The 27,655-nt window shown below is 34.2% G+C and overlaps 1 protein-coding gene across 1 annotated transcript; it reads left to right on the top strand.

The window, feature by feature from the left end:
- Positions 1 to 365: 365 nt before the first annotated feature.
- On the top strand, positions 366 to 26,568 carry LOC115888555 (cilia- and flagella-associated protein 206-like). Its single transcript, XM_030908307.1, has 12 exons — positions 366 to 527; positions 1,134 to 1,277; positions 2,422 to 2,618; positions 3,723 to 3,864; positions 6,044 to 6,221; positions 10,728 to 10,965; positions 14,122 to 14,251; positions 19,363 to 19,614; positions 22,062 to 22,210; positions 22,565 to 22,663; positions 24,926 to 25,061; positions 26,307 to 26,568. The coding sequence occupies exons 2-12, from the start codon at positions 1,143 to 1,145 to the stop codon at positions 26,520 to 26,522; spliced, it is 1,872 nt and encodes a 623-aa protein (XP_030764167.1). The 5' UTR covers positions 366 to 527; positions 1,134 to 1,142; the 3' UTR covers positions 26,523 to 26,568.
- Positions 26,569 to 27,655: the final 1,087 nt, after the last annotated feature.

Genomic DNA, 27,655 nt, shown 5'->3' with positions numbered 1-27,655 from the left:
ACATATTTACATATGTATATGCCACACAAATTAGCCATACAGCGATTTTACAAACGTTAAAGAACGGATGGTAAATTTACTACAATAATATATGGCAAGAAAAAACCCTCAATATTGTTATTAAATTCGCAAATTAATTTTTCCAGTGTATATTTAATAGTATTCAATCTGTGTGGGAATAAATTTAAAATAATCAAATTGGCAACAAGTGCCTAATACAAGCTTAACTTAACATCTTCTCAAACTTCTTCTAAATTAACTTTTTGCTATATCTATAAAAGTAGAATCTCGAAAACCACTGTATAGTCTAGATTTTCAACAATATTTGAAGTTTTTAACGGCTGTCAAAAATATACTGGTTATGACGTACATGTGTCATTAAATTGTCTATAATAAATAGATAGTAAGTGAAGTGAATGGAGTGATCAACTTATTTAAAATTGGGGGATCACTGGGGGCATTAAATAAATGAATTCGGAATATTTTAAAGGATATTCGTAAATTCGGGGTATATGAAAAAAACATAGGTAAGTAAAATCGAATTTAATTTTTGTATTAAACTACTCTATTAAAGATCTCTATCACCATATCATATAATCCAGTATAAAGACGATTTTGTATTGTCCAATTTTGAATATGAAAATGTGTAATTAATTTATTTTCTCTTTATCGTTTTTCAAATAAGTTCAAAATAACGGATTGAAAATTTCCAAAAATAATTATTTTTTGCTAAAATTTTGAGAACCACTGGATCTTTTCTGGATGTTCATTCTTGTAAATTTAATCTACTACCTATTTCGCCATATTATCAAAAACTTATTTTTTTTTAATAAAAACTAAAAAAATAAAAATTCCGAATTTTCAAATTTTTTCAAAACTCATAGGCGTGTTTCTGGGGTTGAACTATACTACCAGTTAAAATATTTGCACTCATTTCTGGGACACCCTGTATATTACAAAGATTTTTTTAATAATCGTACAGCATTCTTTTAATAATTCGACTGAAAGAAAAAGCGAACAGGTTTTTAAAACTGGATTATATTGGATAATATAAAATAAATTCTTAGTATAATACCATTAAAAGATAATACAAAATAAAATTAATATAAATAAATCACTAAAAATATTTTTAGAACACCAAGATGGAGACTGCAATGTCAACCACTAAATCAATAACCGATGACACCGATCATATCGTCCGAAACGTTTTATCAGAAATCTTAAGAGAATGTAAAAATAGGAACATAGAGGTCATTCCAGAATTTCTTGTGTACTATGTAAGATAGTTTAAGAACCATCATTAGAAATACACTAACCGGCACAAAAACCAAGCACCTTAAAATTTAGATGTATTTTAAAATTTTATATACCGGGCGCGTCTCAAAAGTGGCTCACCCCTATAACTTTTTATTTTTTCAGATAAAAAAAACAAGATTTGGTATATATGACATAAATTAGGATTGAGTGAGGTATTCAATTGTTTTTTGGTCACTTCCTGTTTCACCGGAAATGACTACAACTTTTGATTTTTAAATGACACCCTCGGTATTTTTTACTTTATTCGATAGAAAATGACATTCTGAATAGAATGACGTATCATATGTCAACTTTTGACATTTTCGCATATGGTTTATTTGAAATTCTAATATGCGGTTCATAACGACAAATTTACTCGAAATACCAAGTGTGTGGTACCAAATTATTCGTAAAACAATGCTTTTTCCAAATATGCTAACGAGCCACCCTTGTTCTATTTGAAAAAATTAAGATATTAAAAATACGTTTTGGGCATCTTTTAACCGACTAGGATAAGACGCAAAAACATTAGACGATCAAATCTATTTTTCCAAGGCTTAAAATTAGTGTTTTTAACACAGCCATGACACTCTAGATTGAAATTTAAAATACGATTTTTTTAAAGCGAAAATGTCAAAAGTTGACATATGATACTTGTTTATATTTGCACTTATTTAAGACTCACCCAGTATATATCAGTGTCATTTTCTATCGAATAAAATAAAAATATAAAGAGGGTGCCATTTCAAAATCAAAAATTGTAGTAATTTCCGGTGAAACAGGAAATGACCAGTTGAATACGCCAATCAATCCTAATTTATGGCATATACTAACATACCAAATTATAGGGTGAGATCTCACCTCACTTTTGAGACGCCACCCGGTATTTAATGATATAATATATGATATTTTTAATATCATATATTATGTCATTATAATAAATCGAAAAATAATGAAAACTTTAACAGCCTGTAGCTACGAAATAGAGCCGAATCGGACCTATGTTGATATGAAAAATAAATCCTATATTTCCGTGAGCAATCTTCCCACAAGAGATGGCACATATTTTTGAAACACCCTGTAATTCACTCAAATTAAAGAATTATTCCAATTAAAATATTTCAGATCGAACTGTGCAGATTGGACCCGCAACGAGGCTTGTTCGAAGCAAATATTACAAACCGACAAAACACGCAGGCCTTCATAAAACATACGGTGTCGAAATTGAAAGACAAGAAAAACAGACAAATAGCCACGTTGAAAATTCAGTTTTTGGTAACGGACCACGTCCAAAAAGGCTACAAATTGATAAACTCCTTTAGGTATGAACGTTGATCGAAAGATTTGGGAAGATACGCAATCGAATGGGCAAATTCGTGACATGGCTGATTTGATTTCCCCTTACGTCTCACGTGATGTACGGTGGAGACACCAATCGTTCTGCAGCCAACGCATAAAACATTCATTTTTTCAATACGTTTGATGAAAACATTCAATACGTTTGATGAAAATATGTTTGGATGAAAAATCCGCGTTTATATTGAAAATGTATTCGTGTTAAACGTAGAATAAACAAAAATTATTTTATTGGTACTGAATATTTTGTATGATCGAAAAAAGTCGTTTAGTTTGGTGGCTTGGAAATGACGACTATTAACATTTACCATATTATTTTACATATGAAATAACAGCGAGCTTCATTTCCAAGCCAACTCTGACGCCATTCTTTGTTTTAATCATATAATATTATATTGAATTGTTTAATGATAGAGAATCCGTATTATTAACGTACGGTACCCAAAATCCGTAAATCTACCTATTAATCCGTAGTTCTGGCAACACTGTCTCCGGTAACCACCCACTCTGTCGACTGAAAGCAGAACTACGGTACAGTATTCTACAGTGTGTACACTAAGTATGGAATAAATTCATTTTCTCAAACTGGGATTTTAGTAAAAAATAATGCTCGAACACACGTCGATCTATTTTTTAAAAGGGGCACATTTTACGCATATTACCTTGCCTCTAGCTTCACCCCCCGAGCGAGGGTGAGTGGCACCCCTAGTTTTTGTAATGGGAAGGGGGGTCGAGTGATACCTTATTTTAAAGGTCTCTTTCTCCAGATTATAGCCCTAGAGTTTGAAGTTGCTAGTGTCATCTTTGTTAACATGACAGATTGTCAAAATTCCTAATTTTATTAGTTTTGTCAAGCTGCCATATTAACAGAAATCACAGTAGCAACTTTAAACTTTGTTTATGATATAAGTAGGCATATCATTATTTCAGCATATCTTCTTATTTCTTCAATCAACGATAACAATGTTATTTTTGACTGAACTCAACGAACAATATTTAAATACCAAAACCAGTATAAATCTTGTAAAAATAACAAAGAAATATGTAAATTAACAATATTATTTTTACAGACGAGAAACTGAAACAAAATTGCACCCGTTACTTATGAATATTGTTGAACAAGACAAAAAGAATACCATTGAAATTCTGTACAAGAAAATTTCTATATACGCTATACTGGCATCAGGAATGGGTAATCCAGCAAATTCAGATGTAAGTTTCATAGAATATTTTCTGTACACTATATAGGGTGAGTCTTAAATAAGTGCAAATATTTTCAAGGCTGGTAGATCTTGATAAAAGAAGCATATATCTCTTTACCGTTTTTCAAGTACCTAAGTCCGAAATAACCGAGATATTATTTTACTTCGAAAATTTCCAAAAAAAAAGATTTTTTGCTTAAATTTTGAAAACCACTGAATCTTTTCTGTGTTTTCTTTCTTGTAAATTGAATCTACTATCTATGTTGCCATATTATCAAGAAATTATGTTTTTTAATCGTGTTTCTGGGGTCGAAATATCCTCCTCCTCCTAGGTGCCTTCTCCGATGAGGTTGGCGATTAATATGGCGTATGACTCTCTGTCCAGAGCTTGGTGAATAAGAGTGTTTCCGTCGGTGTGGGTCCAATCTCTTATGTTACGTAGCCATGATTTCTTTTTCCTCCCTATGCTACGTTTTCCATCGATTTTTCCTTCTATTATGATGTGCAAGAAGTCTTTTTGATTTTAATTGTGCCTGTTAGGTGTGGATGAGTTTTCATTCTGTCTAAAACTTGACAATTTGTTGTTCTGGAGGTCCAACTTATCCTCAGCATCCGACGATACATCCACATTTCAAAAGCATTAAGGTGTTTGATGTCTTCTTGTTTTAGCGTCCATGTTTCGCATCCATATTGAAGTAGGGGCCATATATAACATTTTAATGTTCTTAGCCTCGTTGATATAGCTATTCTCGGATGGCATAAGAACTTCCGCATATTGAGGAAACCAGCCCTAGCTAATTCAATTCTTCTTCTGATTTCCTTAGAGTAGCTGGCTGTTTAATTCCCTGCCCAAGTAAATATAACTCTGCGTGGTTTCGAGATGGACGCCGCGCCGTTTACTATTATGCCGGTATTTTCATTGTCTTGCGGAAGTCTGATGTCTGTCGAAAATCATAGTTTTTGTCTTGGTGGTATTAGTCTCTAGACTCATCCTGATACTTTCTTCTGTCAGTTTGTCCATTAGGGTTTGCAGCTGGTCTTCGGATTCTGCTAATACCACGGTGTCGTCTGCATATCTTATATTGTTTATAATTTTTCCATTTATTTTAGCCCCTTCTGGACAATTTTGAAGAGATTTTCGGATTATATATTCGGCATAAACGTTAAACAATAATGGTAACAATATGCATCCCTGTCTAACACCTCTTTGTATGTCTACGTATCTTGTATCGAAATATACTACCACTAAATTTGCACTTATTGAAGACTCACCCTGTATATACAGGGTCTCCCGGTCTATACTGATATTAGAAGTTTCTAGTATCGTCGGCATATCTGATATTATTGACTTTGTTAAGTAATATTTTTATGGAAGATTTATGGAACATATAGGGAAATTAAAATAACTTTGGTTGCAGATCATAATACGACCACCAGCAAACTCTATTAAGACACATAGTGTTATTGATGACGTGCACCCAAAGTTGTTTTAATTTCCCTATAGATATTCTATTTCTCTAAAAGCTTCTAATACAATATACCGTAACAAAAAAATATAACAAACCCGAAAAATTTCTATTTTATTAACCCTTAATAAAAAAATGTTGAAAAAAACTATTTTTATAGAGTTTACACGCAACCAACTACGGTACGATTGAGAAAAATATCATTAAACGAACTTTGGAATTGACAGCTACGTAATTTATTTTTCTCAACAGTCTCATGAGCATTCACGATTGAAATTCTGATTAACTGTCCCAGATATGTCAAGCTGACAATCAAATAAAAATATTTACATTTTTTAATGGGATATTACTTAATAAGTGTGGCGAGTGGTTTTTCAGTGCACGCAAGTTAAATTTTCCGGTAGATTAACTTTGAATTAGGTTTTTAAAAGGGGTAACAAACTTACGGAATTACAACCGTGAGCATCCAAATAAAGAAACTAAATACACTCAGATGTTTAAAAACGCAACGGAACATTTTTTCGTCAAGTTTAAAGAGTTATATTTTGTACTTTTAGCCCTATTTTCATTATTAGGAGACTTGATTCTGAACGAAAAATAATGTTTTAGGAAGATTTGCTCGTGAAATTATTGCACAGGGTGTTTTTTAAGTGGCTTAAAAACAACTATATATGTATAATTATCCACAGAAGCAATCTCCAAACGTTTTTTTTTTATTTTCAGGTATTGAAGGAAGCAAAGCAAGTAGTCAAGAGTATCGTGGAAGTTAAGGAAATGAAAACGTTTCCATCGGTTACGAATTATATTAAGCAGGAAGTAGTAAAGACTATAGCCGATTTGTCAATGGGAATCCGACTTTATAACAAAGAGTGTAAAAAAGGAGGTTACGGTATTAAAGACAGTAGGTTGAAATTATTTAGTTTCTTAATAGGATTAATCAAAAATAAAATCATTAAAATTATTGTATACGACCAATTTTAAAAAATATTAAAGTACAAAAATCATCGTCAATTATTGGCAACATAAAACAGAACAAAATATTATAATGGAAAATTGATTGCCTTATTAAAAATATAATAACATCAACTTATAGAGCAGGAAAAATATACTGACATGCACAAGAAATGGACACTTTAAATTTTCAAGTAGGTATTTAAAGTTTAATATATTATGTTCTTCGAACGAACTTTCACTAGCCATAGCCTTTATAGACTTCAATATATCCTCAGGCATTAATAGAAGCCCGAGCGAAACTCTCGCAAATATATACAAAGAAGCCAAAGCAAAAGTGATGATAGATAAAACAACCCCAGAGTTTCCTACTGGGAAAGGAGTACGACAGGGAGACGCGATATTCCCAAAGCTGCTTACAGCACCACTAGAAGAAATCTTCCGTTAACTGGACTGGACCAACAAAGGATAAAAATGGAGAATATCTTAACCATCTAAGATTTTCTGATGACATAGTCCTAATTGCCAATAGTCCTGAAAAACCATAAGCACCTTTGAATAAGAAGACTAAGGAAGGAGCATATCAAAAATCTTAGGTACACCGCGATGGGCCTCAAATATGGCCGACTTAAATTCCGGTTTATCAGTGTCGTTCTAATTTTATTTAAAAAATGTAAAACTATGATGTAGGGTAGACGTGGGCTGGACTCAATAATTTGTTGTTTTATTTTATTTACGTATAAAATGTCGTAAATGTATATTTTTTATTCAGTAGTTTTATACAGGTTCGGACTAAAAGTTATTACTCTTCAAACGAGTTAAAAAATATGTAGGAGGCGATATGCCACACTTAATACTTTTGTTTTGTTTTGTATACCTTAACAGCAACAAAACTATTTAATTATTATTTTAAATAATTTCAAGTCCGACACTGGTTTCTTAAATTATTTAATCTGATTATATTCATTGCAACAATATTGATCAGCGCTAACTAACATTGAATAAGGAAAATCGAGACAATTGGAAGATTCAAATAAATAATATCCACGTCACAAATTTAAAGATATTATTTTTAACTTTTTTACTTTTTTAACTTACTTATTTGTAGCTCTTTAAACTTTCTTCTTATACTTTCGAATGCATTTTGTACTCTTTATTGTAAATGTTGAAATAAATTGATTTCACTTTTACAAATAATGTAGCCCCTTGGCGATAGGTCCAGGAACATCGCTGGACATTATACTGCTCTACCATTTCCAGTCCATCTTCTGGGAAAATTATTTGGTTGTTTATATTATAATATTATATTATATTTACATTATTTTATTGCATTTGATTTTCCGTATTCAATGTTTTACCCCACGTCATTGTTCAGTTTGAAAGCTTATCAATATTGTAACGATGAATAGATTAAATATTTGAAAAAAAAACAGACCCGGACTTGAAATTAGTTTAAATAAATTGTGTTCAAATGTCTAAACAAAAAAAATATTAAGTGTGGCATATCATTGTACTAAGGAGACCGAGTTCTTTCAAAATCTCAAATAAAAAATGCAGGTCCGTATTTAGAAAAGTTAAGTTCGCCTCTGTATCTCAAAAATTATAAGATAATTTGAAAATCTAAAAATACTATCAGATAGTCCTAATAAAGTGGCTATTAGAATGTGCAATTAGTTTTTTGATTTTCTAACAAAGAACGACAGGAAAAAATAAAATCCGTTTTTTTCCAAAAAACTCAGCAATCCGTGAAATTTTTGAAACTTTTCTGATGGCATCTTGGTGAACATCTCATAGCGCAACTTTGCCCCAATTTAACCATGTTCGTATCTATTACGGTTACCGAGATACCAATGCTCGTACCTCGAATTTGTAGCACCCTGTATAGATATATAGATATCATCCCCAGAATCAAATCCCTCAAGTGGCAATGGGCAGGACACCTGGAAAGAAGGATGGGCAATAGATGACCACAAAAATTACACACTATCTAAGAGATCTAGAAGAAGACCAAACCAGAGACGGAACCATGATATTAGGAAATTAACAGGGATAACTTGGGCCCGCATGCCAACAATAGACAACAATGAGCCAAGCTACAAAGAAAGCGTCTAAATATGTGAGGGAGGCAGACCATAATTAGAAATGGTTTAATAACCCGAAAATTATGATAATGAAGGTTCAGCAAGGCACAACTTTTCTCTGATTCAATCATCTTTGTATCTCTTTTGGTTTATGAGATCACTGTAGTGTGCATTCTTATATGGGACACCGTGTATATCTACCGTTTCTGTAAACTCCGCACGATATAATACTGATGATAAATCTGTTTATTTCGTTTAAACAATAAAATAACAGTGACAGGAATATTTCCCATTTTAAATGCGGTTTACGCGGTTTTCAAAATGCCATCCCACACTCACACAAATCTGCATCGTGGGTTTTAATTACTTCTAAAAATGTTATAACATCCATAAAAACACGAAATATCTTCTACGAGGGTGGTTTTATTAAGGTATTTTCGCACAGAAAATAATTAGTTATACAGGGTGTTTCAGAACAAATGCGAAAAACTTCAGGGGGTGATTCCTTGTTAAAAATAAAGGGTAGTTTGCTTTATAAACGTTGGGTCAAAAGTCAATCATTAGGGAGATATCGCAGTACAAAGATGGCGGAAAAACAATGTTTTTATTTTTTATCTTGAAAACGAAAAGAGATAGACTAATGAAATTTTATGGAAGCATTACTGTTATGAAAACACACTTTCTGGTAATTTTTTCACTTTTTTAAAATGAGTGGAAGGGGTTGAAATAAACTACCCCTATCATTCTTGTTAACGAAATTTAAAGAAAATTCGTATCAAACACATGCAAAAAAGTAATTGGATAGTTCAGTTTATTTAGAAACTTTTTTATCTCTTGTCTTTTTTTGATAAAACTCACCGATTTGAAATTAAAAAATAAAATGTAAAGCATTACATGTCAGGGCAGAAAACATTTTTTAGATAAAGAAAAAGGCTTCGGAATAATTAATTGATCGTAAGATAATAACGTATTGCAGTAGAGTATGTCAAATTAAATAATATTAGAAACATCCTAAAAGTGACAGCGGTCGACTAGATTTTTCTAAGAAAATTACAGCAGCCAACTAGATTCTTTATCTAAAAATGTTTTTTGTCCTGACATGTAATGCTTTACATTTTATTTTTTAATTTCAAATCGGTGACTTTTATCAAAAAAACACAAGAGACAAAAAAGTTTCTAAATCAACTAAACTATCCAAATTAATGCATCTTGCATGTGTTTGATAAGATTTTTCTTTAAATTTCGTTAACAAGAATGATAGGGGTAGTTTATTTCAACCCCTTCCACTCATTTTAAAAAAGTAAAAAAATTACCAGAAAGTGTGTTTTTATAACAATAATGCTTCTATAAAATTTCATTAGTCTATCTCTTTTCGTTTTCAAGATAAAAAATAAAAACATTATTTTTCCGCCATCTTTGTACCGCGATATCTCCCTAATGGTTGACTTTTGACCCAACATTTATAAAGCAAACTACGCTTTATTTTTAACAAGGAATCACCCCCTGAAGTTTTTCGCATTTGTTTTGAAACACCCTGTATATGTTTACTATCTGATGTGCCAAGTATCGTTCAAAGTGGCTCACCCCCGATAACTTTTTTATTTTTTCAGACAAAAAAACGAGATTCGGTATGTTAGTATGTAACATAAAGCAGGATTGACTGACGTATTCAATTATTATCGGTTACTTTTTAGCCGACCATACCAACAGGTATGGTAGACTAATAAGATCGGCAAAAAATAAAGTTTTTTTAATTTCACTCAAAATGAGATGATTAATAACCTAAATACAAAATATTTTCATGGTGTCTGTCTGTCTGTCCGTCTGTCCGTTTGTCTGTAGCACGATTACTCAAAAACCGCTAAACCGATTTTAACCAAATTTGGCACAAAAATACTGTGGCACCCGACAATCTGGCCATTAGTTTTTGGTGGGGGTGGGGGTTGGTAAGGGGTATGGGAGCGGGTTAAAAATTTTAAAAAATCGTCATTCCAAAATTACAGTAGCTAGCGAAACGCGGTTTTCAATTTAAGATTAGGTATAATATTTGCAACAAAATTTGTATTAACATCAAAATCAGTCAAAGTGGAAGTTTTTGAGATAAAAAAAAATTGGAAAAATTCCTTTACTTTGAAACTAGAACTGCCTACCAATTTTTATTAACATATTTTAGTATGGGCGGCTATACGTGCCTCCCGGCGCCAATTTTTTAATGGCACCCTCATAATATTAGTGTAAAAAATAAGGAACCCTGGTGAGTAAGTCCTTAGTATAAGTTATTTAAGTATTAGATCAGGTTGTAATTATAGTACTATATCTAATAAAAAAAACAATTTCACTGATTCTAGAAAGCCTCAATTTCTTGTATATTTTAGTGCCTAAACTGCTAAACGAGAGCATAGCCAAATTGAGAAGGAAAATCATACTGAACTTGGTTGAATCGGAAGAAACCAGTAAAGCGATAACAAAACTAATCCTAGCCCCGTTGAATATTAAAGATGTTCGAGACGAGTACGTACTTGAGATTGCGTGTCCGACTATAAACAGCAAACTAAAATGGATCCAATATAAGGATTTGGGAACTCTTTATAGGCAGTGGATTAAATCTGCAAGGTAATCGTAATTATTCATAAGAGAAAGATTCTTATTATAAAACCACCTCTACACTATTCCTAAAATTCATCACAAAATACTAAGTTAAAATTCGTGCCCACACTACTCGTTTTACTGTTAGTATTATTTAAACCTTGGCCCATCGTCTGCAAATACTGAAGCAGAGCGTAAATAGCCCGAGGTAAGCCAATGAAACACAAGGTTTTCCTCTACACTGCTCGCGAAATGCTTCGCTGATCATCATCATCATCACCATTCTCAGCTTATTCAACCATTTCCAATTATAGTGGAGCCTTCCTCACATATTTAGATACTCTCTTTGTTGTTGGGCCCATTGTTGTCTATTGTTGGCTATGCGGGGCCGAGATATACCTGCTAATTTCCTAATATCATAGTCCCATCTCAGGTTTGGTCTTCCTCTAGATCCTCGTGGGTGTCATGCTGTAATTTTTGTAATCCATCTGTTGTCCGCCATTCTTGCCAGGTTTCCTGCCCATTGCCACTTGGGAGATTTGATTCTGTGGATGATATCTATTACCTGGGTCTTTTGTCGTATCCACTCTATTCTTTTACAGTCTTTCTTGGTTATTCCCAATATATTTCGTTCAATTGAGCGTTGTGCGACCTGCAGTTTCTTTGTAATGTCCGTTTTAAGCGTCCAGATTTCGCATGCATAGGTCATGACTGGTAGTACACACTGGTCGGATGTTTTTTCTTTAGATAAAGTGGTATTCTAGATTTGAATATGATTGAGTTTCTTCCGTAAGTACTCCATACTAACTTAATTCTTCGGTTGGTTTCTGGTAGTAAAGATCCCGAGCTGGGTATTAGTTGTCCCAAATAAATGTATTCTTCTACTATTTCCAGTTTTGTGTTATTTATTAGAATGTCTTTTCTGTCTACTAGTTCGTTGTACGTTACATAATTTTTTGTTAAATCCATTTTGAGACCTACTTTGTTGCTGGCTGTATTTAGTTTGATAATTTGTGTTTGTTTTTTTCAGAACTATTGGTTATTAAGACTATGTCATCAGCAAATCTTATAGATGGTTAAGATATTCTCCATCTATTTTTAATCCTTTGTTGGTGCAGTCTAGTTGACGGAAGATTTCTTCTTGTGTTGCTGTAAATAGCTTAGAGGATATTGCGTCTCCCTGTCGTATTCCTTTGCCAGTTGGGAACTTGGGGGGTTGTTTTACGAGGGTGGTCTGAAAAGTTTCTGACCTAACAAAGACACAAGACATTTTGTCAGAATATTTTATTTTATTTTTCAACATAGTCCCCTTGTAACTTTACACACTTTTCCCAGCGATGCTCCCATCTCTGTAACCCGTCCAAATAGTACTCGGCGTTTTTCTCTGCAAAATAGTGGTTCACGAAGGTGATTGCCTCTTCATTTGACGAAAATCTCTGTCCTCCGAGCGCAATTTTTAAATGAGGGAACAGAAAGAAGTCGCTAGGGGCTAGATCTGGTGAGTAAGGCGGATGGTCAAGCAGTTCAAACCGTAATTCGTGGATTTTCGCCATGGCAACCGCTGAGGTGTGAGACGGTGCGTTATCTTGGTGAAACAGAATTGTCTTTTACTGTAAATGTAGCCGTTTTTCCGTAAGTTCTGCTTTTAGCTTGTCAAGTAATGGTGCGTAGTATGCTCCTGTGATGGTTTTTCCTTTTTGAAGGTAATCAGTTAAAATAACTCCATGACTATCCCAAAAAACAGTCGCCATCACTTTCCCAGCCGAAATATCAGTTTTTGCTTTTTTGGAGCCGGTTCTCCCTTTGCCGTCCACTGTTTGGACTGTATTTTTGTTTCTGGTGAAGAGTGGTGTATCCAAGTTTCATCTACATTAATTAATCGATGCCAAAACTCGGATTTATTGCGCCTAAACTGCGCTAACATAGCATTGAAAATGTTCATACGAACACGCTTTTGGTCTAACGTGAGCAAACGCGGCACCCAACGCGCGGATAGCTTTCTCATGCCTAAATCTTGATTTAATATGTGACAAACACGTTCTTTTGATATGTTCATAACCTCTGCTATCTCTCTCACTTTAATTCGGCGGTCGTCTAGCACCATTTGGTGAACTTTGGCGATGTTATCGTCGGTAGTTGCAGTTTTTGGACGTCCCGAACGTTCATCGTCCCCAAGCTCTTACGGCCACGTTTAAATTCAGCTGCCCAAAATTTCACTGTGGTAAATGATGGTGCAGAGTCCCCATACACAGAATCCAAGTCATGTGTAATTTGTGTAGGCGTATTGCCTTTCAAAACCAGATATTTAATGACAGCTCGATACTCGATAATGTCCATTTTCACAAAAACACTGACATCAACTCACTCAAACGACTGTTACATAACAACTGCGCATCCAAAATGGCTGAAACTTTGGTGAATAACTGTCAACAGATGAACAATGAAAATTCACTAGCTTTTATCTACGAGTGCTGCCATCTTCACGTTGGGGTCGGAAACTTTTCAGACCATCCTCGTATATATCATTACTCTTGTTTTGGCTTCTTTGTATATATTGGTATGAGTTTCTATATAACGCCTGTCAATACTTTGATTCGCTACGGCTTCTATTATTGCCTTAGGATATATCAAATCGATAGCCTTCTCAAAGTCTATAAAGGCTATGGCTAGTGGAAGTTCGTATTCGTCCTCTAAGAATAAATATTCTTATACAAAAACTCGAAAGGTATGACGTTAGAGGAAGTCTCCTGCAATGGGTTCGTTATAACCTCACAGGAAGGACTCAAAAACTTCAATAACAAAATTGGAATTACCGCAATGTCATCAGATTTGTCTAAAAAAGTCGGTGTACCTCAGTGTAGCATATTGGTGCCTTTGCTTTTTATAATTTTTATCAATGATCATGCCTGATCTAAGCATTGATCCTTCGCGAACTGTGACCTTCTTTCAATATGCTGATGACACTACTTTGCTGATGTCAGCGCTAAAAACTACATGGCTATAGAGGATAGTACGAGACTGACGTTTGAGAAAATTTACAATCTATTGTGCCGAAATAAATTACTCCTAAATAGAGAGAAAACAAAAGCTATACTTTTTAAGTCAAAAATGTATAAAACTGAAATACTTTCTTTGACGTTACCTCCAGAATTTACTATTAATTTATCTTAATTAATCTTACAGAGAATTACTGGTGGAACTAAACAAGATCGACGACAATCTACAAGCAATGATCTCCGAATACCACGAAGTTATCAAATACCTTCGAGAAATAGTCGTACCCCAACTTTACATGCTTGTGAAAGATGTTTTCGTAAGGATATTAAAATGACAATTTTAATTTTAGAACGCTTCAAACAGTCTACTTAGGTTAGGTTAGGTTGCTGGGGTTTGGGATCATATTTGATCCCTCACTCGGAGGCCTTGGGCCCATTGCGATACCGCTGTATTGTTTTACCAAACCTTCCTCTCGTTCTTTCTTTGCGTTAAAGCACTTCCAGCTCTTTGCAAAGTTCCCGATGTCGCTGATGTTGGCTTCTGCTGCGTCCTCTAGTCCCTCCAAAAAACCTTGCCCTAAAGTTTTAAAGCGTCGGTATTCCAGTGCCGGACAGTGGCACAGCAGGTGCTCTATGGTTTCTTCTTCCTCTCCGCATTCTCTGCAGTAGTCGTCGTCGGAAACTTTCCATCTCACGAGGTTTATCCCCGTGGAACAGTTTCCAGTGACGACACCTACAATTATGCGTACTAGGTCCTTTTTGTGCTCTAGTAGTTGTTTTTTTTTCTATCTTCCACTGGCCATAGTCTTCGAGCTGTAGCGCAGGCAGTTCCTATAGCCTCCTTCAGTGTGTTGATCGTCACAAGTGGTGGGTCATCTGCCACGGCCTCTCCCCTGGCCCCGTCTTTGGCGAGTCTTTCTGTCTGCTTCCTGATTGCCCACCACATTGCTGTGGCCTGGCACCCAGCACAGAGTAGCCCCGCCCCGACGCAGCCAGGACAGTGCTTCTCGGCATTCCATCACAGTTTTCGATCTCACTGATTGCATGGTGATGCTTCTTAAAGCGGCCAAGCTGTCAGAGTACATCACTATATCCCCTATTGGTCTATCAGCAATTTTCCCTCGTATACAACTAACCGCTTCCTTTATGGCGTAAACCTCTGCTTGTAGAACATTACAGCCATCCGATAGCCTCAAAGATCGTCGGATCTCTAGTTTCTCTGAGAAGATGCCTATACCTGTGCCCCCTGAATTTGCGGAAGCATCTGTGTAGACTGCTATCTCTTGAATGTTCATTACTCGGTTGCTTTCCCATTCTTCAAAAGGCGGTTGAATGTTAAAAGTTGACATATGATATGTCATTCTATTCAGAATGTCATTTTCTATCGAATAAAGTAAAAAAATACCGAGGGTACCATTTAAAAACCAAAAGTTGTAGTCATTTCCGGTGAAACAGGAAATGACCAAAAAGAATTGAATACGTCAATCTATCCTAATTTATGTCATATTCATTACAAACATACCAAATCTCGTTTTTTTATCTGAAAAAATAAAAAAGTTATAGGAGGTGAGCCTGAGACGCCCCCGGTATACGGGAGCTATTATATTATATTTAAGGAACTTTCAATTTTAGACTATTTTTAAAACCGTTTTAGCTATAAACGGCTATGTACGAATGTTTCTTTTGCGTCGGAAATTAGAAAACAGTCCGAATTATGACTATTTTACAGCCATGCACAAAAAAATCCACGCTTTACGTTCGACAAAGCTCTGTTCGTGTTCCGGATTTTTAAAATTCTTTTCAGTAACTGGACGGGCGCAAATCAAACGCCATCACTCTGCGCGCAAATCAGGGCTTGACCTCGCCAAAATTATTACCGACTGTCATTCCCCAGCCGTCTTTGACGCCGTTTTTTTATTGTATGGTATTTAAGGAACTTTTTCAATTTTAGACTATTTTTAAAACCGTTTTAGCTATAAACGGCTATGTACGAATGTTTCTTTTGTGTTGGAAATTAGAAAAGAGTCCGAATTATGACTATTTTACAGCCACGCACAAAAAAATCCACGCTCTACGTTCGACAAAGCTCTGTTCGTGTTCCGGATTTTTAAAATTCTTTTCAGCGACTGGACGGGCGCAAATCAAACGCCATCACTCTGCGCGCAAATCAGGGCTTGACCTCGCCAAAATTATTACCGATTGTCATTCCCCAGCCGTCTTTGACGCCGTTTTTTTTATTGTATGGTATTTAAGGAACTTTCAATTTTAGACTATTTTTAAAACCGTTTTAGCTATAAACGGCTATGTACGAAAGTTTCTTTTGTGTTGGAAATTAGAAAAGAGTCCGAATTATGACTATTTTACAGCCACGCACAAAAAAGTCCACGCTCTACGTTCGACAAAGCTCTGTTCGTGTTCCGGATTTTTAAAATTCTTTTCAGCGACTGGACGGGCGCAAATCAAACGCCATTACTCTGCGCGCAAATCAGGGCTTGACCTCGCCAAAATTATTACCGATTGTCATTCCCCAGCCGTCTTTGACGTCGTTTTTTTTTATTGTATGGTATTTAAGGAACTTTCAATTTTAGACTATTTTTAAAACCGTTTTAGCTATAAACGGCTATGTACGAATGTTTCTTTTGTGTCGGAAATTAGAAAAGAGTCCGAATTATGACTATTTTACAGCCACGCACAAAAAAATCCACGCTCTACGTTCGACAAAGCTCTGTTCGTGTTCCGGATTTTTAAAATTCTTTTCAGTAACTGGACGGGCGCAAATCAAACGCCATCACTCTGCGCGCAAATTATGTAGTTACGGGCGGATTTTAAAATTATTGTCGCATGTTTGAAAAGCGGCGCAAAATTCGAGATTTAACCCCGCTCAAGGCCGTCCGAGTCGTTTTAAACAATCGTTAAAACGAACAACAAGGGAAAATGTGGGGCAAGAGCCAGTGAACATTTTATTATGAAACGCTCGAATCGATTTAATTTTTTATGTGGTTTAAAATGTACCAAACTGAGCCTAATAAATGTTTATTAGGGTGTTTCAAAATAAAAAAAAGGATTTCTTATGGTGTTGAAAAGATGGAAGTACATTTAATAAAAAATCGGTAAAAAAACTTTTAAGTTAAACGGTTTTATCTTATGTGCACTGAAAACTAGAAAATAATAATAACAATTAGGTATTTTGAACTTCTAGTTCAAAAATATTTTAGTACTAGGCAGAATAGCTTTTAGGCATATTAGACTAAAATAAAAACGTGGGGCCCATTAACTATTGCTGTAATACTTTCTTCTATACTAAGTGTGGATTGCATCGACTTACTATAATCGTAACTGGAGATTTTGACAATCAATAACCAGCCGTGGCGGCTTCACCAGCGAACGCCGAGCTCATGATCTACCAAAGTATAAAGATATGCTTTGCCATAGGTAGGATTTCAGAGGGGCCCCACGTTTTTATTTTAGTCTAATATGCCTAAAAGCTATTCTGCCTAGTACTAAAATATTTCTGAACTAGAAGTTCAGAATACCTAATTGTTATTATTATTTTCTAGTTTTCAGTGCACATAAGATAAAACCGTTTAACTTACAAGTTTTTTTACCGATTTTTTATTTTCTAGTTTTTAGTATTTAACGGAAATGCGTACCGAATATTCCTCATTCTATTTAATTCATTTAGTGCATCATTATTACATGGTTTTTTACCTGATAATTTATTACAATCTAATTCCTCAATACATAGCCCTTCCAGAGACTTGACTCGACTTAGAGCCACGTATGCTTGCCCTTCCTCAAACAATTTTCAGCCCAAATACACTACTGCATGGTCGACTGTCCTGCCCTGCATTTTATGGACGGTGGATGCCCATGACAAAATTAAGGGTAACATCCTTCTTTCAGCCGTACCATAATTGAATTTTGCTGGAAACTGTATGGCTTTCGGGTGTATAACGTGTATGCCGTCTCTGCCAAAGTCAATCCAAACTGATGCCAAACAATTTCTGTAATGTGGCCTATAGCACCATTTACCAATCCTTTTGTAACGTCAATGTTGGACCGCAACATTACTTAGCTACTTATGCTTATTAGCTACTTACATTTTTAGCCACCCTAATGCCATACAGTCCTCAGCACGTTTTAACCTATTACCTTAACTTGGGTGGTAAAGCTACCGCTAACTACGTAGGTACATCTAATCACCTATTTTTTTTATCTGTCCTTCTAACGTCACACAATCTTGGACACAACTGTTCTGGACACGACTACTCATGCCCTCACCCAATACGCCATTTTGTAACGACGTCCATCTTGGATTTTAAATTTTGTCATAATCACAGTATTCTACTAGTGTAGCCCTTTCATTTGATACCCATATTGAGGGGTTGTGGAAAAATATGAAATCCGCCATTTTGTACCGGCGGCCATCTTAGATTTACAATGTTATTGATATTACTATATTGTATTGTCATCGGAACTAAAGGTGTGTACCAAATTTCAGATCAATCTGACAACAGGAAGGTACTTAAATTTCAATTTCTAATTTTGACCCAAATAAACAAACAAATAAATAAATACCCTACGGGTCGAGCTAAATAAAACCGTTTAAAAACAAAAATTTTGGCGCCTAGTAGAACCCTTAATATTAATATTAAGGTTTGTCTCAATTTATTTGTTTTTTTTTTTCATTTAAATAACACGGATATTTTTCTTTTTTATTTTTGAATTTTAATAATTTCGGAATGGTTTGTTTCCGCAATATCTTCGCGAGAAGATTTATAGGAAATTTCACGCTCTACAAAAAACGGAAACAATCGAAATGATGATTTTATGCAAAAGTTGTATTAGACTAAAAAAAAATTTGAAAATTTGTAATTTTTTGAAAAAAAAACAATCTTTTTTAGTTTTTTAGTTAAAAACATAGTTTCTTGATAATATTATGGCAACATTGGTAGTATATTAAATTTACAAAAAAGAAAACCCAGAAAAGACCCAGTGGTTCTCAAAATTTAAACAAAAATTTTTTTTTTGAAAATTTTCAATGTAAAATAACTCGGTTATTTTGGGCTTATTTGAAAAACGGTACCGAGAAAATATATTTCTTTTATCGAGATCTACCAGCCCTGAAAATATTTGCAGTTATTTAAGACACACCCTGTCACACTGACAGAGTATTACCTTAGAACTGCACAAGCTCATTTTCATTATAGTTTATTAAGATAACACGACGGAAAGCAAAATTATCTGGTTAAATAAAATAAAATAATAATTCTCCTTGATTGATTGATGTTAAATAAAAATTGTTGTATGAATATACAAATGTATCATGTGTACCATTCATGCTTTAATGCTAAACTAAGCTTTTCTTAAACATTTAGATGCATTTTGAAAAATTAAATCTCTTTGTTTAGCAATTTTATGCTTTTAGCCTCATTTCATCCACCTATCTCAAATATGGAAGGAAATCCAGGATACTGCCTTGTACGTCCAGGAATTGTGGAAACTATTTCTGGCCCTATTCCAAACCGTGGTTTCGGTACAATTAGATCTCACCCTCGAAGAAGAAAGCCAGATGATGAAATGGATTGCGACGAAGGACGAACCTTTACTAACCTCCACTACGAATCCCTACGTCACTATATACCACGATGCAGAGCAATTACCTGATGTAACTTTAGAGGTAAAAGTATCTTTTAGTCTTTTTTATACACTCACCGACATCGGCACCTTAAAATATTGATGTATTTTAAAGTTTAATATAGTTTGTTCTAGTGGGCCGATTTTGATGACTTTTTAAGCAATTTGTAGCTAAGTTATTTGACTTTTGAGTGTCTCTTTCTAAATTAAAAATGAAAGTTTCCATCTGTCAATTATACGGAGGAAAACAAAATGATGATATTTTGGTGAAAGTTTGAAACATCCTGTGGAATACGTTAACAAAGTAAGAAATTTAAAAATAATTTTATCGTCTAGGTACGTCATTTCCCGATAATTTGTTTTTTGATTCATCTCAATAGCTTTATTTTTATTGGAGATATTCGCTTCTCAATAAGACAGTAACGATTTACAGCAAGTTTAGCATTGATTTCGGGTCCTCATCGACACACTTATAAAATAGTGTTTATTTTTTTTTTTTGTATTGTCACTGTCATTGAACAGTCATATTATTTTTGTTTATTAATGTTTACTCTAGTAGAGATGGTCTTAGGTTCTGAAGTATCGGCTATTGCTGCTTTAATTGAACATGTTAGACATGAACTTTAGGAGTTACAACCATATCTGGCTAGAGACAATAATAATATGATTTTTCAAAGACAGTGACGTTACATAAATCATAAACACTATTTTATAGGTCTGTTGACTAGGATCAAAAGCAAAGGCATGGCTTTAATGTAAAAAATACGAAAAAATGTTAGTGTCTTCTTCAATAGCAAATATCTCCAAAACAAATACCAGTTATTGAGATAAATCAAAAAACAAACTATCAAGAAAATATACACCTAGATGACAAAATTATTTTAAAATTTCTTGCTTTGTTATCGTACTTCACAGGATGTTTCAAACTTTCACCAAAATATCAACATTTTGTTCTTCCTCGTATAACTGACAGATAACAACTTTCATTTTTAACCATAGATAAAAGAAAATAATCTACTATTAAGATAGATATGAAACTTAATAGTAAAATTTTGGGTTAAAGCACCCCTCCGTGTTTTTAGTAGAGACTACGTTTAACCCAGCGCCTTCGCCTTTTCTGCTGTAAATGTTTTTTATGTTTATATTTGAATTCGAAGGATTTATTTTTAAAGTTACACTGATATATTAGTATATCAGAGTAACTTTAATAAAACATAAGAATATATATATTTTACAGTTTATTTTTTATTTATTTTACAGAGTTTCATGTAAATGATCGTTAGTCGACTGACTGTCTAATGAATAGACCAAGATTTATAGATTTTAAGGCGAACGAAAAAAAAAACAACGAATACATACCATATATTTTTCTTTTATCTAAGATACATACCTTATCGTCTTTTGGAAACACGTGCATTTTTGCAGTTTTGTTAGTTTCTTTGCAAGATGTAACACAACAAGAAAACGCCACTTTTACAGTTAATAAATAATAAAACTATTTCTGACTATGATATTTAAAATTTAGATAGATAGAAAATTAAAAAACAAACCAGAATTTGCAGACGCAGGTCCAAATTCAATAAAAATCAAAAATTTTCCTGCGAAAATCAGGCTTTTTTCACTGAAAAGGTATTTTTTGATTTATCAGCAATCATTGTCAAGTTGACAATATACAGGGTGTTTTCGAATAATTAGTCTAATAAAATTGTGGTGTGATTCCTCTTGTGTTCTTAAAACAATTTTTATATAACCATTGGGTCTAAAGTACTTCCTTTCTGATCTGCAGGGTGTTAAAAATTTAAAAAAAATAGATTTTTTTGCTTAACATAAATGGTACACCACTGCTTTTTTAAAGAAAATATATTTTTTCTTGACTTGCCATCCTTTTTCAACAAAATTGATCTTTTGAGTTTTTCTTGTTCATCAAACGGTTATCGAGAAAAAAATAAATATACTTATTAAGAGCCCGCCTTAATCCGTTTGCTAACGATTTTTTATTTTTTAGATTAATTAGGAAACACCCTGTAATATCACAGGCAACCAAATAAACTAGTAACCTCTAAAATTTATTTTTCCTACCACTAGCGACAAAGCGTGTTTTTAGTATGTACTAAATTATTTTATCAAAATTTCACGATATAAGTTTTCAGGCAATGTTTTTAACTTAGAAAGAGACATTAAAAAGTCAAATAATTTAGCTACAAGTTGCTTAAAAATTCATCAAAATCGGTCCATATACAAAATGCATGAAAATTTCAACATATTACTAACCATTCTTTTTTAATATACAGTATGTTTATACATACATTTGCTTCGCACATAAATGTCACTCTCTAAAAGACTCCATACTCAAAGAAACAATCTTCTAATGAACTGCTGAAACATTAAAAAGCAAACGTAGTTGATGAGAAACGAGTATCATTAGCAAACAGTTTCATAAAAGCAGATTACAGAAAGCGCAAAAATTATTAGTTGCTCTCTTTGTTTCAGTTCGATGGTTACTGTTGTTGGGCCCTCGTCAATGTTTACGGAGCCCTAATTAAAGGAAATCCAAAATTTGGCATAATAAAATACAATAATAAATTTTACTGTTTTTGTTGCAAACTGGCAGCGAATAGGTTCGCTGTAAATCCAGAAGAGTAAGTACAACATTAAAAAAGTTTAAAATTTGTATTATTTTAGGTATTTCAAAATTTTTAATGGTTTTGCAGATACAGGCAGTATTATTTCATATGGCTCCTTCAACGGTAAAATACGAAAGAAAAATTATTGGGTGGCTTTGATAAAAATTTACTGTGGAAAATGCCATATGAAATATAAAACCGCAAACATCTGCAAAACCGTTAAAAAAAATTTCAATTGGCAATAAAGAAAATCGGATGCAAAAAGTAAACAATAGCGCAGAAAATTCTGCAATGATAACCATACCTATTAAATATAAAATAAAATGAGTATAAAAATTTAAAGTTTAATTTTTTAAAATTCATTTTTAGGTTCATCATACGAACGGTAACTATGGCTAGAAAATATTTTCAGCTAATTTCGTATCTGAACATAAACGACCTTATGATGGAGTATAAAGGTTGTTCAGGGTAATCTTTTATTGTATTTTAGAATTTACTACATAGCATTTGCAGGCTTATTATTTAATTTAGTATTTTAAAGCATTTTTTTCACGATTCTATACAAATATTATTATTAATTATATTTATATATTCATTACTCTGCAGACTATGTTCACCGTACCCAAAATAGCTGCTTAAATACATTGACTTATGATATTTTCTGGTAGCTTCAGCTCCTTTAAGTTCTTCTCAAAATCAACGTGAACCAGACCATTTCTTGAAATGATGAGTGGTATTACTCGGGTTGCTTTTAGATGATAGGTTTGCCTCATATCGAAAGTCAAGTCTTGATACTTCGAAATGTTTTCCCTTGCAGTTTTGACTATGTTGTGACCTAGTGCTACAGCTAGGTCGATTAAGTAGGCTTTCTTTTCGTTTTTATCTATCCAAACAATGTCCGGCTTGTTATGAACTACTGATCTGTCAATCTGTCTGTCTGTATTTGCGTATTCCAGTACACTTTAAGTTCGTTTTCCTCTAATTCTTGTAGCCTGTATTCATAATATTTTTTTCAGGGTTCTTGATTTTTAGGTACTTTAGCATTTCCAGGTGAATAATCTTTGCTATATTGTCGTGTCTAAGACGCTCAGCGTATATGACGTTAATTTTCGCTAAGCGCGCACTAAATTAACGATTTCGGTATTCTCGTCTGACGCGCTTAGCGTCTTTACTGATTGCGCTGAGCGCTTTGAAAACGGTTGCCTTAAAGGATCGTTTTGCTTGTCGAACTGTCAGTGAAAATCGAAAAAATTGTGATTTTATGTGTTATTTTGCTCTTTAGTGAAAATTACTACTTCTATAAATTCCTCAATAAGTAATTGATAATTTACGACTTGGCAGCTATAAATATTGTTCAAAACATCGAAAATGCTGAGAAGCGTCTTCAACACTTCCCTCGTATAATAAGAATAATGACATATCCATAGAAGAATAGCGTGACATAACTCAACAATAGGTTATGAAATTCACGTAACATTGACATTTTTCATTGTTACATCCGTCAGTTATCAACTTTTGACTATTAGCTACATTAGAAATTGTGATGTTGCAATATGTGCTCAACGCGTATCCAGAACACGATTCGCATGGCAACGAGAATACCAAAATCGACTGCCTTGCGTTTCGCTGATCGAATACTTGCGCTCACCGCTTTGAAAGCGTAATGCCGGTTCCACATTCTCGTCCGAATACGCTCGCTCTGTAAATTCGTGCTCGGACACGACCATACACATTCTCGCTAAATTAGCGAATGTTTCAGTTGCAGTTGTGAACTCTCGGGAAAGCCATCATCCGTGCGAGAACGCGAGAAGATGGCCGACGCAGAAGTTGCTGCTGCTGTTGCTGTAATTTAATTCTTTTTCATTATTCCACTCCATTTTGTTTGTATCACAACACAACACAACCTCTGAACCCACCGAAATCTCGCGGTAATATGCGTATTAATGCGAGAACCCGAGAACGTACACTATTGTGCTCGCTCATCCTCGGTATTCTCGCGAGCACCTTTGACTCGGGTCCAAAAACCGACTTTCGACGGAGCACCGGCGATGCCGGGAAAGACAAAGCGAGGTGATGCGGGCGGTCCTATCTACACACTCGTTCTCGGGCTTTCTCGCCGAGCAACAGCGAGAATGTGGAACCGGCATAACGTTTTTATGTCAAAGTTACAGAATACGGGCCCAGAACTGATGTGTTGGATGGATTCGCTAATCTTATGACATACTCTACATTTCTCAGTTGGTATGTTTTGTTTTAAAATGTGCCTCCTATACGCTCTAGTGCTAACCACTTAATCTTGTATTGCACATATGAAACCATCGGTTTCTCCCATGAGGTTAATGTTTGTAAGGAATTGTATAGATCCACTTTTATCAATTCCTTCTGCCTGACTTTCGTTGGCATGCCTTTCCTCGCAGTTCCTGAACCGACGTCCCATATCCGTTGGGATATGGGAAGCCAGGTTCAAGGAAGAATAGCCTCAGTCAAACTCGCATATTGCTCGATGAAGGTAAGTATCCCTTTGCATAAAATAGATTGCTAGTTTGTTATTTTGTCTATTGCATGCTCTTTCAACATTGATAAGTCCTCTCACTCCATGGATCCTGGGGAGATACAACCTGATTTCTCAAGACGACTGATGGTGCAATCTGAATCTGGTGAATCTGATGATGATTTTATTATTATATATTTTATTGTTTCTTGCTATACATGTAAAAAATTCTTATTTAGCTTCGAAACTGAAGCAGTCGACCACACACATAAGCACGATTTGGGTACTCAGACTGAGGTACATATAGAAAAATCAAACATGGTATTCGGATACAAGTGGAACGTATGGAGTTACCGAAGAGAAGCAATAACAGGGGTAAGCAGATATAAGGATATTTTTCATCCACTCTAAAAGCCTAAATTCAATCAAAAAGCATTAACTCAATCCAAAAGGATATCAACAATTATTCTCCCTTAGTTATTAGACTGAAATAATAAATTTGTAAATGTTTTTGTGTCAAAAGTTCAACAGAAACTGTTTTATGATAAATTTTTCTAGAGAAAAATTATGATTAATTTAAAAGAATAAAATGTTTCCAAATTTATAATTTCAGTCAAATAACTACCTATAGTTCATATCAAATAAACTTTTAGTGACGCGATTGAGCTTGACCGGCACAGCGTTGACCACTTTTATATATTTTCATTTAATCAAAATATTTTAGGGAACAAAAATGAATAAATTACAAATATATAAACAGTTATTTATTTACATCAACAAAACTCGCCTCCTTAACAGCACTTAAGGTCGACGTTACTTCAAAAATTATTTGGAAAAAAACGTAAATAACAATGAACCTTCTAAACGCTGTATTTTTTACTTATTTTTATCTACAGAATATGTCGAAAGTTTCCCTATTACAATTCGAACTACCCTGTATATATGTCGCAAGTGTATCGAATATGTCGGCATTTTGCAAAAGACTTGGCACATTTCTTGAACTTCTCTTTCAAAATTTGGAAATAATGGCACAAAAAGTGATAATTCTGTTAATAGAGTTGAGATAAAGATCTAAAATAATTTTATTCTAAAAGAAAGCAAAGTTCCACAAAGAAGCAGCCCTGTCCACAGAATCGAATTACAGAGTATAATAATTAAATGAGATATTAATATTATGGTTTTAATAAGTTTTGTATTTAAAATTATGTTATTTATAATTAAAATTTATGAAATAGGATTCAAGTTGTTTTCGTCTAAACGTAATAATAAAATTTTGATATAAATAATTATGGTTTTTATATAGGAAAATATTGACTATTTTTATTAAAGTGTAAAATATTCAATATGCTTTTTATCGTTTATTAATCTGCCTGGCATCGATTCTCAATTTGGCATTTTGTAAAATAACTGAAAACAGGCAATCTTTTTGCAGAAGTGTACAGAAAATATCATTGTTTAAAATGCCTAATTCTGATTAGGCTTTTTGTAAAGTGACTCAAAATAGATAGAATTTTTGTAAAAATTCCTTCTTTTGTGTAAAAAGCCGGCATTTTATAATATGCCTAGACTTTTTGCAAAAAGCTGGATTATTCTCTTACTTAATAATATTTTATTTTGCAGAATGCTCTCCTAACCGCCAAAACTACTTCCTGTATGACGAACAGGATGCACAGCAAAGCTCCCTGCGGTACTCAGACTTACGGGATGAAACGCAGGGAAACGCAGACGACAACGGACGACTATTGTAACACGATCAAACCGCTGAAATTCATACACGGATTGAGGGGGAACAGGAAAAGCAAGACGATTAACATGGATCTTACTGAAATTCCTTAGTTAAAATAGAGTTGGGTTAATTAAGTAATAAAACATATAAAAAAAATCATAAGCGGTTTTATTTCACACTGAGAGAGAATTGGTATTTCTTGAAAAAAAAGCATAAGTGTAACAATAAAGGGTAATATTACCGGTAATTTTGCTAATATTACGTAATATTACCGCACGAACGGTAACATTGGAAGTATTGAAGCACTCAACATAATATAACAGCCTCGATGTATTAGACATTCCAATAACAGAACAGGAAATAAAGGACTCCATAAAACAGCTAAAAAATAACAAATCAGCTGGCTGTGACGCGATTCCGGCGGAAATCTATAAGTGTGCAAGTAAAGAACTTATTGGTCATCTTAAGGCTCTCTTCGATGTCATATGGGAAAGCGGAGAGGTACCTCAGGACTTTTGCAACGCGAATATAGTGAATATATTTAAGAACAAAGGAAGTGCATCAGACTGCGAAAACTACCGAGGAATTTCACTACTAGCTATCGGAGGAAAAATTCTTGCAAAAATGATGTCAAACCGCCTGCACCCACATATAGAAAAAATCCTCCCAGAATCGCAAACGGGTTTCGCACCAACCGCGGTACCGTCGATTCCATATTCTCCATCCGCCAACTACAGAAAAAAGTAAAAGAGCAGCAGTCTAAACCTTACGTTGCATTCATCGATCTAACAAAAGCCTTCGACTCTGTGAACAGAGATGCACTTTGGGCAATTATGAAAAGTTCGAGTACCCAACAAATTTCTTACAGTGTGTAAATAATAACAACAAATCAAGAGTGTCATATGGTTCACTGAGCCATCCCTTCCTAACAAACACAGGCGTTAGACAAGGATGTGTCTTAGGGCCTCTCCTATTCAATATATTCATGGCAGCGCTCTCCATTATAGTAGACAGCAAACTGCAGGAGAAAGGTTTGGGCATTAGATACAGATACGACGGCGGTCTGTTCAACATAAAAAAGACTCAGGGCAAAAACACGTACAAAATTCATCACAGAACTTCAATACGCTGATGACTGTGCTCTAGTTGCAAATACGGTACAGCAATTGCAAGAAATGTTGAACACATATACATGGGCATATGAGGCTTTGGGACTTAAGCTGAACATCGATAAAACTAAAAT

The sequence above is a fragment of the Sitophilus oryzae genome, unplaced genomic scaffold (genome assembly GCF_002938485.1).
Source record: "Sitophilus oryzae breed Bouriz unplaced genomic scaffold, Soryzae_2.0 scaffold_801_pilon_pilon, whole genome shotgun sequence".
Lineage (NCBI taxonomy): Eukaryota > Metazoa > Arthropoda > Insecta > Coleoptera > Curculionidae > Sitophilus > Sitophilus oryzae.
Note: the sequence above shows the minus strand (reverse complement) of the source record. Positions and strands in the feature narration are given on the sequence as shown.

Coding starts and splice junctions, on each gene's coding strand:
- LOC115888555 (XM_030908307.1), top strand. CDS start 1,143: ATGGAGACTGCAATGTCAACCACTAAATCAATAACCGATGACACCGAT. Junction 14,252..19,362: donor TGCTTGTGAAAGATGTTTTC/GTAAGGATATTA, acceptor TTATGCTTTTAG/CCTCATTTCATCCACCTATC. Junction 22,664..24,925: donor GAGTATAAAGGTTGTTCAGG/GTAATCTTTTAT, acceptor ATTCTTATTTAG/CTTCGAAACTGAAGCAGTCG.